Source organism: Cygnus atratus, chromosome 10 (assembly GCF_013377495.2).
Source record: "Cygnus atratus isolate AKBS03 ecotype Queensland, Australia chromosome 10, CAtr_DNAZoo_HiC_assembly, whole genome shotgun sequence".
Classification (NCBI taxonomy): Eukaryota; Metazoa; Chordata; class Aves; order Anseriformes; family Anatidae; genus Cygnus; species Cygnus atratus.
Window position 1 is genome coordinate 15,947,785 of NC_066371.1, and position 12,646 is coordinate 15,960,430.

General features: G+C 46.9%; 1 protein-coding gene across 7 annotated transcripts in view; it reads right to left on the reverse strand.

Annotated features, from left to right (window-relative positions):
* The window catches only part of RBM6 (RNA binding motif protein 6), a 60,135-nt gene that overhangs the window by 35,718 nt on the left and 11,771 nt on the right, over positions 1-12,646 (reverse strand). For all 7 annotated transcript variants that reach the window (XM_035558278.2, XM_035558276.2, XM_035558277.2 and 4 more), the window contains one exon: positions 3,237-3,310. In XM_035558278.2, the coding sequence (XP_035414171.1) occupies positions 3,237-3,310 (74 nt within the window). The remainder of the gene's footprint in view (positions 1-3,236; positions 3,311-12,646) is intronic.

Below are 12,646 nucleotides of genomic sequence, written 5' to 3' on the forward strand. Positions count from 1 at the left end.
TTCTCCTCCTTCAGCTGCCTTTATGATACGCACCAGCACATGAGGGTACTTCATTTCCCACCCAGCTTTCTTGCACCAAGAACAAGTTCAGTACGTGCGATTCTTCTACAGCTGAAGGAGGAGCGCAAGAGAGAATTCAGGTACTCGGAGGGAACCCAACGCATACAGGGAACAAGAGCCAGGGAACAAATTGTCAGAGGAGTCTCCTAAGAAGCCAAAATGCTGCTGCCAGGCAAGAACACTTCTACACTGGAGGCGACCCTAAGCCTGAATGTAAAGAAAATGCAAGATAAATGGCACACCACTCTACAACCTTCAGAATGAGAATGAAGGAGGGAAGATTTAGGAGAAACTGTGAGACTGAGCAGACAGAAACCCCATTTTCCATTTAAAATAACTGCATCTCCCCAAAGGAAAAGCAGCTCATCGCTAACAGAAGAAAGATCTCTCATTAAAGTCAAACTCCTAACAAATTCGACAGCCAACTCATAACAAAAGACCAACAGAAGCACTGTGCCCATCAGCCTGAAACGAGCGCTGCCCCCACGTCCTGCAAGCCAACAGCCAATGTGCCCTGCTGGGGCACAGAGCCTGCCCAAAGGCAGGAGAGCTGGCAGCTGGCTCTTCTCTCAGCAAAATCTGTCGTGCAACACCTCAGCGCGAACAAAACTGGCGATCCATCACAGTTCACGTACACTAGATGGGCCCCTTGAGCTGTAATAAATTGCCACCATCACAATCAACAAGGCAAGGCAATTTATCCGGGCATTACTGTAGTTATTTCAGCTGTGGCAATTAATACAGGTGGAATAAAACTCTCTTCCAAAATTAGGGCAGCACAGAAGATGGATGTTTCCTTACCACAGTGCATTTAGTTGAACCCCCCCCAGATCTCGGAAGTCACATACACATGCTAGGCTGACTGCATGGAGAGAGTTGGACCTGGTAAATCTGGTAGGCAGCAAATTTGGGAATGACCTTAAGCGAGCACTGCTCTGTGCCGAGTGAAGTAAAAGGATCTCACAACAGAGTAATTACAGACCACAGGGATGTAGGGAGGTAAACAACTGCTCTTTAGGCAGGGGTGGTTAAATAGGCATTAAACAGCATCAAAAAAGGGATGTCTCTGTAAAAGGGTTTCATTCCCAGCCAGTAGAAAACTGAGAAAGAGGCAGGCTGGCTAGTGAGGTGCTAGAGCGTCACTGTGGGCTGACACCGCTTTGCTATTTATGCTCTCACAAGTGATTACATTTGACAGGGAGAGCTGATAACCTGCTGAAAATAACTCAACTATCAAAGAATCCACGTCCTGGCTAACAAAGCTTTTTGGTTTTGCAGTTTGTAAAAATCCAGATTAATTCTCATCCTGAGGAAATGATCTTACAGCCCTACCTTGGAAGATATTACAAAGGGGTGCCTATTGTCCAAAGACAAGTGAACTGCATCATTCCCTTTCTGAATACCTCCACTTGGATTTTACTGAGAACTTAAAAGTTAGCTTGCTTTCTTGCAGCAAGTCAGATACAAAATTTACTTTTTTTTGCTGTTTAATTAGAAGGGGAAAGAGCATATAATTACCCAGCCCGAGGGCCTGCTATAGCTGCTGGGGGGGATCAACGTAAGCCGCAGATGAAGGCCAGCCAGAAGCTCCTCGCGTGCACACAGGTACGGTGATTTACTGGGGACCTTTAGGCACTTGGTTCAGTTCAGGGCCTGGTGCTTACAGGCTCCTTGCTGCAGCAATGGACCTAATCTGACCAAGTCAAACACCTGTCCAAATACGTGGGGATGCTCCAAATATGAGAAGGTGGAGAGGAGGCCTTAAAAATAGGAAGAGGAGGAATTCCCAAATCCCAAGGTATTTGGGAACAGCATTTGCACAGGGAGACGTTATTTCATGTGAGTAGAGCTGGGGAGAAAACATGTGGAGGCACTTGGTTAAACAGAGTGCCACACCTAATTACGTATTTCCCAGTGACTACATAACAGATTAGGAGTTGTAGCAACACTGAAGGGAAAACAAAAGTTGGCACTGATGGTAAAAGTAACGAATAATTCTGGAGCCTTCTCTCATTTCTGCTCCCTCCCTCCCCCATCCAGTGGGAATGTGCCAGGCTCCTTCCCAGCAAAAGAATTATTTCTGTAAAACATTTTTCTAAGTTGCAATACTTCTGTAACTGAAAATAGAGGCAAATGCAAGTGCTTAGTGGGACCTTTGAAACCCCAGCTGTGAAGACTCGTTAACTCTAAGTACATTTTTGCACATGCACAGCTCTGAATCTGACTCATGACTCTCCTCTCGTGACAACAAGACATGGGATTCAGGCAAAAAAAGGCTTTTGATAATTCATATGGATTCTTACTCAGGCAAATTTGGAGGAAGAAGGCAACAGAGAGGAGGCATAAGGGATGTATCAAAGGAATAGGGATCACTTAGTGGTTTTTCCTGAGTGATCCATCACTGGCAGTTCTGAGGCACAGACAGGGTGGTGTAAGATGGAAATCTATGTTTTATCTGACACGTTTTATGCATCTTGCTGTAGTATAGTAGCCAACAACTGTAGCCTTCAATATCACGTCAGAGTAAAGGCTCCCCTTGGGTCCTTATTCACTAGGAATTGAAGCCAATCTTGCACTTTTAAGGGCTGGAAACATTCAGATTTACCAGGTGCAACTGAACGTAGGGTAGTCCTCGTGTTTGCAACTCCAGCTTGCCAAAGGACAAGACAGGTATGGGGGAGATGCACCATTAAGAACCTCTCCCACACACAAGGCAGATGGAAAAGCAGAGCGTGCAAGTCACAGCTGACTCAGAGCTGCACACCAGAGGCCTCACCTCCAGTCACATGTGTATGTGTGTGTGCACGCACAACCGGGGGAGACATTTAATGCTCGCAGAGCTCTTTCCGACTGGATTTCAGCGTGAGTACAAAAGCATCAGGGCCAAAACCTGTATTAGAATTCTGTCAGCCACCAGCCTCTGAACCTAGCCAGTGTGCTGCCACACACTAGGGAGGAGGGCAGACCATTCGGTGTCTGGCAGCTCTTTCACACTGGCATTTCTAAGCCTTTTGCAAGGTTCCAGAAACATGTTTAAACCGCAGCGTTGTGTATTATACAAGAACAGATCTGCCTTTGAATAGTTCAAATAAAATCCTCATTGGCTTTCCACCACCCCACCAAAAATTATTTTTTTTTTAAATCTTCTAGCAGCATTGACCGAAGTGTAAAGCAACCTGGTTGGCTTCCATGCATCCGATGGCCTCTTCCAAGAGTGAAAACTCCACGCAGACATAGCCATAGTCGTAACCTGGGGACAGCATTTAAATACAGACGGGAGTCATGTTAGTGCCTTGTCATAAAGAAAGCCACATTAAATATTCAATTTCCCTTTTTCTCCAGTGACAAACCCTCTAACCACCCCCTCTATACTCCAGAATGAAAAGGAGAGAAATCAGGGACTAGCTGGATGATGACTAATTGTGCAGTTTATCATGAATTTTAACAGTGCAGTGTTCCCACTTCCCCTTACACAACCCACTGACAGGCACACCCTTCCTTAGGGCAAGAAATAATCACTTTTTTTTCTTTTTAAGGCATTGTGATTTTCCATACTAGTTTCACATTTTGTACTGCCTTGGAAGCAGTGTTCTCCAAAGCAAGTGTTGGTAAAAGTCATTCCAAAGTACCTTGCTGTGAATGTATTTTACACCAATGACCAGCATTTTAATTTGGGCAATGTTTCAAAAAGAACCATCACGATTCCATTACCTTTGCTATTTTCCATTCAACATATGCTTATTTTTCAAGTCCAAATCCCTTGTATCATGAAAAAGAACAGTGGAGCAGGAACAATAACTCCAACTTTCTCATTCTGGTATTTTATTTCCAATAGACGTTACTGTACGTTTAGTAAGAGGGTGCGGGAGCTTAAGTTTAGTAGCAAGAAACTAGAGAGCCTTCGCTTTTCTCTCTTCTTGGAAGGCTGCCATCTCAGTCAGCGGCTGATCTGTGCTCCAGTTACCTGCACTGAAATTTCACGTCCCACGGTAAAGAGCGAGGTGAACATTACAGAAGCTAAGAGCATCCTAAGAGCCATGCTTGATGTTGGAGGCAGCTCCAAGAACCCAAGAGCTGAGGAACAACCTGAAGTCAGAACCTCACCCTCCCTGTGCCACGCTTCCCTCAGGCCAGGCATCCCAGTCTGCTGGAACTACCCCCGCCTCCCTCCAAAACTACTCCAAATTACGTTTGCTGCACTCACCGGTTTTAACTTTTCTGGTTTTGTTGTTGTTTGTGGTGGGATTTTGTTTGTTTATTGATTCTTTTTATTTATTTATTTTTACCATCTTCACACTGACACGCTTCAGAGACAAGTCCAAACAAACCTACTCCATCACCAAACCCTACCGTTTTTTCATTGGGATCTCTCTAACATCATCTCTCTAACAACACACCCCTGACTGCACATTTGCTGTTAGAACAACACTCCAGTTTGAATCTAGCTCCTCCTCTGTCTCACATTGGAATTTACTTCCCTCCCACGTACTGTGTTTGTCAATACTAGTACATCAGAAGGAAATTTATCAACCTAGGTGCTTTTCAGCTCAGTGAAAGAGGCAGACCAGCATCACACCACCGGTGATGCCACTAAAGCCACTTGATATTGTTGCATCAAGAGGGCAGCTAGAACTTGAGCTAGAGTTTCAGACGGCAGAAGCAGAAAAAAAAATAAAATTCACTGGCTCTGCAGTTCCAGCCACGCTAAATAGCCTTTAAAAAATAAAAGCAGTCCTCTGCTCTGCAGAAGAGAGCTGCTCTCTAGGAGCAGTGCTGCCCCTTGCTGGGAGACTGCTTTGCATTCCGGGCGGACGTCCCCGCTACTTTGCGGTGCAGCACACAGGCTCACACAGTACGTTTTAAAGTCTTCTTCAAATCCAGGTCTCTAAAGTCACTTCTCTCTCCCCCTCATGCTTAGAAAAGGCTTGCTTGAATGTTATTTATCAGCCTGTAGGACTCCCGACTCCCAGAAAGGATTTTCAGAAGCTGCTGTAATCAGCAGGCCGGGATCAGAGCGCTGTCTTTGTTCTGTGAGCACGGGAAGTAAGCGGTCTCCAGACAGACTGGAAGAAGATTGCACGAGGTTTCACTCTATTTGCTCCATGTGAGAGGCAGGTTACACCCAACGTCTGATAAAGTGAACGAGTGTTTTAGATGTGGATTTTATCCAGCACGACAGAGTTGAGCACAATGCTGATGTTGTTGATGTTGGATGTAAAACCTGAGATCCTCAGCGGTCTATACACTGCAGACCCACTCCAGTTAAGAGGAAGATCAGCATGTTTTTCCTTGTACACTTCCTTCCCTCCCTCTTCCCCACCGAACTCAACCCTCCCAATAAGCATAGCTGCAGTTAACACACACGGCGAGAACCAAAACCAGAAATTCTGGCCCCGCATCCTGCCAAAAAGCAGCTTCAGGCCACACATTCATTTCTTGTGGTCAGGCTGCACAGGAACGTCGCATTCCGCAATTCACTACCAGCTGTCCTTGCACAGTACCGAAGCAGTGAGACAAGAGAGCAGCCTGGAGCCACTGCTCTGCTCCGAACTGCCGATGAAGATCTGTGGGGGCTCGGAACGTTTCTGTCCCCCACCCCCAGGTCAATCCTCTTTTCGCAGATCTGACCAGCGCACGCGATGTGTGAAAACCACACAGCAGCAGCAGCTTTCGACGGTACGGCCCCTCCGCCCCCAGCTCCAGGACAGCATCCTTCCATTTTAGACCATACTGGAAAGCCCACCGAAATGCAGCAACAACGGCGTGACTACATCACGCCTTCGAAATGCAATGTTTGCTGATTTTTTTTTTGCCACCGTTGGCAATAATCCCGCTACCCAGAGGACGACACTTCAAACAAAACTGAGTGCCTTGAGGCTGGCTATAGAGGCTGCTGCCACCAACTGTTGCGCCTCTTCTCCGCCTCCTTCGTAGGGCTGGTTCAGCTCTTTGTGCAGCAGCTGCTGAGCTTGCATATTTTTCTTTCTGAATACAGTTTGCCTGTCAGAACCCAGCAATTCATCCGCTGCTACCAGAAGCGGGGCACAGGATTTGACAGCCAGATGCACGGGGACAGGCACCGGTACGACAGGCATCCCAAGGTAAGCTGTCCTCCCCTGCACACCAGAGCTCTTGGACACCTACCAGTATTCTTCAGGTCTTAACAGTAAAACCAAAGTGATCAAACCAGCAACGCAGAATCGCTGCCGATGACTACAGCCTGGCTTTGTGACTCAAGGTGGCCTAAACTCACACGCAAGGTTTCACATGAAGACATAAAGCCAAGTATCGTCTTAATCACTTGTATCACCTGCTGCTTAGTGCGGTACCACTGCTTCGGGCTCCACAGGAGAAAAATAAAAAATACAAATAAGGAACTGAGTAAGCACTGAGTAAGGAATGCTTTGTGTTTTGGCAGAAGTATTTGGTATCAACACCCTCCCCAAACTCTGAACATGCTGGAGCATTAGCTGCTCAAACGAACTTTCCAACAAGGGTACGCACCAGTCCTCCAACACTTGAACTCACACAGTTAGTGAATGAGTTTGTTTTCCTTAAGTGCTTCTGTGTATACACAACCTTTATGGATGTTTCCAAGGCATGCTCTGTAGTTTTCTGCACTGACAATGAATATGAGCACTTGATACTACTAAGGATACATTTTTAAAGCTCCAGGACGCTGCTGTGCAAACATCTGAATAAGGAATATTTTGCTTCTTAAACACGCGTTTTAGTGAAGTGATTTTTGACAACACATATCAGGTCTTTGTTAGCATGCCACAGTTTGGCTAAAAGCCCTGAAAGCCTGGTTTAAAACTACCTTTGTTTGGATTTAGATAAAAATGAGATGCACTTGAGATTTAAAATAAGACTTGTTTCTATACATACACAGTTTCTACTGAACAACTGACACACAGTAATGCGTTACTTCATGATAGTTTGCTATGTCAGGATCTAAAACAAAGACAATGTTCTTCTGGTATGTGCTGCAAGTAGCACGAAGACATCAAAAACATTTCTCTGGAGTTTTAGGAGGCCAAATGAATAAATCATGTAACAACAACGACCCTGATCTATGCCAAACTGAAGATACTTCTGGAGAGAAGGCATGATGGCAACGTGACAAAGGCATCCAACTGAAGAGATCTGGTCCAGCTCCTTGATTCTAGGAATAAGCACGCACCAAGTCACGTTACCGCCCTTCCCTACCAGCTGAAGGCATTAGGAAACCTTCCGTCTGAAGTGAAGCATCACCTGCCCTCCCAAAAAACTGCTACACAACCCGTTGTGTTGCGATACAAAAAGTCTCTCCTAGAGCTGGAAGGAGGAAGACAGCCTCCTATTAAAGTAACTTGGTAGAACAGGTTGCCAGAAGCCTCTATGCTGAACTGAACTGCTGACAACACGCGGGAGGTCCCCATCCTGCCACCATTCGTGCCTGCAGCTACCAGGTGGGGCCAAGCAGCCTGAGGACACCAGACTGTAAGATGGAGTCTCCATAAGCAGAGAGCTTCTCAACCATCCCAACTCTCCACTTATGTGTTGTTGGGATTTTATTCCTGTAGGATGAGATAAAAGTGCTACAGAAGAAAAACGTTTGCAGTTTTGTGTACTTCTAGGACTCTGAGACGGCAAAGCCAGCCTGCTGAAGCAAGGATGCTGCTGGGGCTTGCCCTCTGCAGAGGCAGCATGGCAGAACAGAGCGCAGCCAGGGAAATCCCCTGCAGAGTTTCATCTACGTTAGAGAAGAAAGCTTTATTGCTTCAAAGGCAACTACAGCATCAAGTACGAAGAGAAAATGAGATCCCTTCAAGGGCTGTGGAAGTCCCTGCGATCTCACACACCGGTCTTCACACAGCTGTGGAGACAAGATTTTGCACATTTCTCACCGAATCTGCTTTTGCTTGGTTGCCAGGAATCACCACCTCGTCTGTGGGAGGTTTCGGCAACGTGTCCGTGACCCCACGTGGAAATCTGTCCTGTTTCCTCCAAGGAAAGATGCAGACAGGTTACCTGTATGAGGCGGCCCAGGAAGCCTGTGAAGTCATCCTTACTAAAGGGTGAATACCTCACCTCAAGAAAATACCAGAAAATATAGGGCTTTCTCCATATCTCCACACTGTTAGAGCGTACTGTTATTAGCAGGTACAACATACTTGATGCTGCCAAGAAGCCAGGACCTCCTGAACATGCACAGCAGTGCATGGCCAAGGATGGGCACACAGCAGCATGCAGCAAGGATGGGTAACAGCGTAGTGCCTTCTGCAGCGAGCAGAGAAAATAAAGCTGTCCACAGCCTGATCTCTTGGAGGGCACCCCCGCAGCGAACGGCAGCAATCGATCTGTGCTAACACACACTCAGAAGCCAAAAGCAAGAGCGCCCTCCACACCAGCTGGTGGATTCAGAGCTTCCATAAGTTTGCCAGGCCTCTTTGCTGCACAAATGAATTGGTCTCCCCAGCTCCTAAAGCTGAAGAGCTGTGTCAGAAAAGCTTGCTGTTGAATAACAAACAGGACGATCTGCACCAAGCCATGTCCCCAATTCCTTTCAAAGGCTGAGCACTTACAAGCCACACCTGGCTGCTGAAAAAAGGGCTGCCACTTCATACTGTCCCTCTTTATTAAAAAAAAGATATTCATGACAGCGCTGCACAAGAGAACGGCACTGAAACCAGAAGATACGAAATGCAGCTGTCCTAAAAGGTATCATGCTACAGCCTATGCTTCTTCCTCCACCCAGGAGGACAAGATGCAGAAAGGACCTGCTTGAGATGCCCTCAAAGGCAAACAGTCCCACACTGTTTTCTTCCACAGCTGTATTCTTGGCCAGAAGGGCAGTGGTTTGTACACTAGCACAGTGGGGAGGAGGGAAAAATCCAAGACACTAAGACCTTACATACTGTAGCTTTATTAGAGACAAATTATTACATTATATTTGTACAGAAATGCAGAATCCAAGAACGGCTGAGGCCATCACAAAACGCCATGAAAGAACTGGAAGCTGCAAATGTGGGAAGGTGCTACAGACAAGAAACCGATTTTAAAATACTGCTAATGTGTACCTGGGCCTCCAGGATCTGTCATTTAGCACAAATGACTCAGAAAAGCAATTAATCCAGCAGTGTCAGCACTCTGTGAAAAGCCTTGAAGCTTTGCACTGGAGATGCAAGAAGGCTGAGCACATTTTTAAAAGCCATCATAAACAGAAGGAACGTGCATGTCAGGAGGGCTGTGAGCACATTTTCCGGCTGGCTGTTGCCTTCTGTGTTGAACAGGCTGTAAACCATGAATCAAGGTTGATCACTACTGCAAACAGACTTCAACAGATTTGTACTTCCCACTTGCTAAGCCACCACATCACAGATGAGGACAGATTGGCAAGAATGCCTTTGGCTTGCATGATGCAACACTCTCCCACCCTAAAATCACGCAGAACTAGCCAAAAACCTACTGCCCACACAGCTGGGAAAACTGACAAGGACTGGCATCAATGACCATGGACTAATGCCAGCTAAGGTGCTGGCCAGGCTATTTTGGCAGGTAATGTCCTGGCCAGGCTATTTTGGCTACAAACAGGAATCAGCACTGAAGATACTTCCCTGCCTTCTGACAGATGAGCCCTCCGGAATGAGGACCTCTGATGATGAGCAGGTGATCTGGTCGTGCTTCAGCAGGAAACTCGGAGCTGCAGCTCCCTGTGAACTCCTGGATGATCACCTCAGATCTCTACGAGCACCTGAGAGCTGCGTGCCCTCAATTGCGGCTGATGCAGCCGAGCGGGCCACACGATCCTCACCACGCAGAACACTGAGCACAGCAACAGGAGATTGTCCTTCCTCTGGTGCATTAGCACCAGCCTTGATGGTGAGACAAGGTGTATTCTGCACAGTCAGCACAAAAGGCACCTCTGTGCCACATTAGCAGACACCTCACGCCATCCCACAGCGAGCTCTTTGTACCAAACCAAAGGACGTAAGGCCTTGTGAGATCTAACCACACTGCGCAGGGTCGGTACCAAGCCCTCTTCACGAGGGCACCACTAGCTGGCCACCAAACCACCCTTCGGAGAGGTTTGCCCATGGGTACTGCATGACTCCTGAAAGGAAAGAAAAGGTTTCGGTTTAGCACGGTTCTGGCTGCGCGCCTCCAGAAACATCCCTCCTGTGCAGCACGGCGGGGCGGCTCGCTGCCCTGCCTACAGCTGGAAGCTGCAGCCTGCACGGGGCCATGGGAAGCGTTCCTCCAGCACTTCTGACCTCCTGGAGGGTCGCTAGCTCAAACCCCCCCTGCACGCACAGTGACTGTGAGGGAGCTAAGGCTCAGCTATACGTGGGCCAGCCAAAAGCGCAGCCACGCCCCCCACACAACAGGAGCTGTGCTTTGAACGGGGAGGATCTCACTGCCTTGGGATGCACCCCAGCCCAGGACAACGGAGAGATTACCCCTGGTATGGAGGGGAGCACTGCTCAAAATCTGTGTCCATTTTTCCATCACGAACTATACGTTTCTGGACCTTAAATTATGAGTTTTAGTAATATTCAATACTGTAACGAAAATAACTTTCGATTTAGAGTCTCCCTGAAATATTCCTGAAAGCAACGATTCACTGTTCTGAGATACAGGATACGTTGCGCTGAGGGGGCAGGGGAAAGGTGTCTTTAATAGGTTTACCTAAGAGGGTTATTAATATTTAACAGGGCACCAGAGTGGCAGAGCTTAGCAAGACCAAGATGAACTCCCTCAACTAAGAAAAAAAACACATTAAGTTTAACAAAGGGAAGGATAAGGAGGCAGTTCCAAGCATCTACAATCTAAGGGCCAGGTCTGGAGGGCCACAGAAATGAAACAAGTAAATGTTAGTGCACAAAGGTGGCTGAGCAAGCAATAAAGTATATCTGGTGCCGATGGTACTTGCTAAAGCAAAAGCTTTCCAAAACTAAGCAGGCAGCTGCCACTAGGCTAAGCTGATTGCGTTTGAGGTTACACTGCACTTCCTGCACATGCCTCCGTCACGGGAAGGTGCCTGGCCTCAGCTCACCCGGGCCCCCTAAGTTCACTTCACAGAGATCCTCTCTGGCCTTGCTGCTCTCCATCTTAGCGTGTCTATTCTCCTTCAGGCTTTCCCAGCTCAGCAAAGACGCCTCTCAGATGCACAGATGTGCTTGTGGAGTAAGCTAGGAAAACCTCACGGGCTACCAGCGATTTCTCAGGCTCACCTTCCCTAACCAGCTTTTTCCAACAGTTGGTACCAACCCTAATGTGAATCCTGGCTGGAAAGCACGTTCCAAGCTTGGCCACCAGACTGTGTCCGGGAGAACAATTTGAATGGAAAGCTCAGAGTATGCTTCATGCTTTCATTTAGCACTTGGACGCTCCTGCAGCAGCTCTTAATGGCGAGCAACTCATCATAAGCAGCCCTTTAAGACGAACTTAGATGCGCATGTTCCCTTCTCCGGGTCATACATATGCATCATGCACATCAAACGCTCAGGATCACTCCCTAGACTTGGCTTATGTTTGGCATTAGTCAGGAAAATAGAAATAGAGCTTAATGAGAAGTAGGCAGGACATAAGCCTAAAATACGATCAAAATCAAATCCAGGACACAGTGCCCTCATGTTAGATTCCCTGAAGGTCAAAAGGTATCAGTTTCAAGTTTCTGGCAGTCAGTACCAACACAAGTTCGCAGACAAAGATACAAGAATACCAGAAGCTGTGCCACAAGCAGCTTGGTGCTATCGCACGCAGCGCTAACAGCTCCACAGCAGGAGGTACCCACTGGAAAGCCACACGGAAGCCTTGACCCCCGTGAGCAGGGAGAAGCACCTCCAGACGGGCCAGGGCAGCTCACAAGCACTTACTGACAATCACTTTGCAGAGAGCGTCTGACAAGTCATCAGCGCTAGGATCTACCGCAGAAGCAGTGCATCTGCAGCTCTGAAACCACAGGGGGCACAAGGAGGTATTACAGACTGAAGTAGTTGATGGACTTTAAGGAGATTCCACTATCACCTCCGGGTTTACTCTCTGTAATGATTAATCGAACAGACATGGCCAAACACACTTCAGAAGGCACGCTGGAAGATAAGCCAACAATCTAATTGTTAGTTCTGCCAACGTTTAACTCGTTATGTTGGGAGAAACCCTCTTCCCCCCACAAACCGGTGTGACACTTTCAGCCTAAGCGAGCAGGCATCAATTCCAAAATCTAACTGATAGCTCAGAGACACAAGACAATTACAAGATAATGTTGCATGGGGTAATACAATGAAATTTCATTTTGGTATTTTGTGATTGCCTGCAAATATCTGCCTTTTTGATTCAAACGGAAATACTATGTCAGTTCTCAAGGTCTCTTCTCTCACTACCTTTTTAAAATCTATGAACTGTTTCAGTCTGTGTTCTCCAGAGACAAAATAGTCTCAAGAATAAACAGCTTGTATGTATAACAAAATCACACCAGCTATGTTAAGAACTGTGTTCCAGGCTCAGCACAACCTTCAGTGAAAATACGCTTCCCTTAGCACATATACAGGATGTAAAAGAAAAGCATTTGTAAAGAAGTTGAATTGTGTTGTTTTTTTTT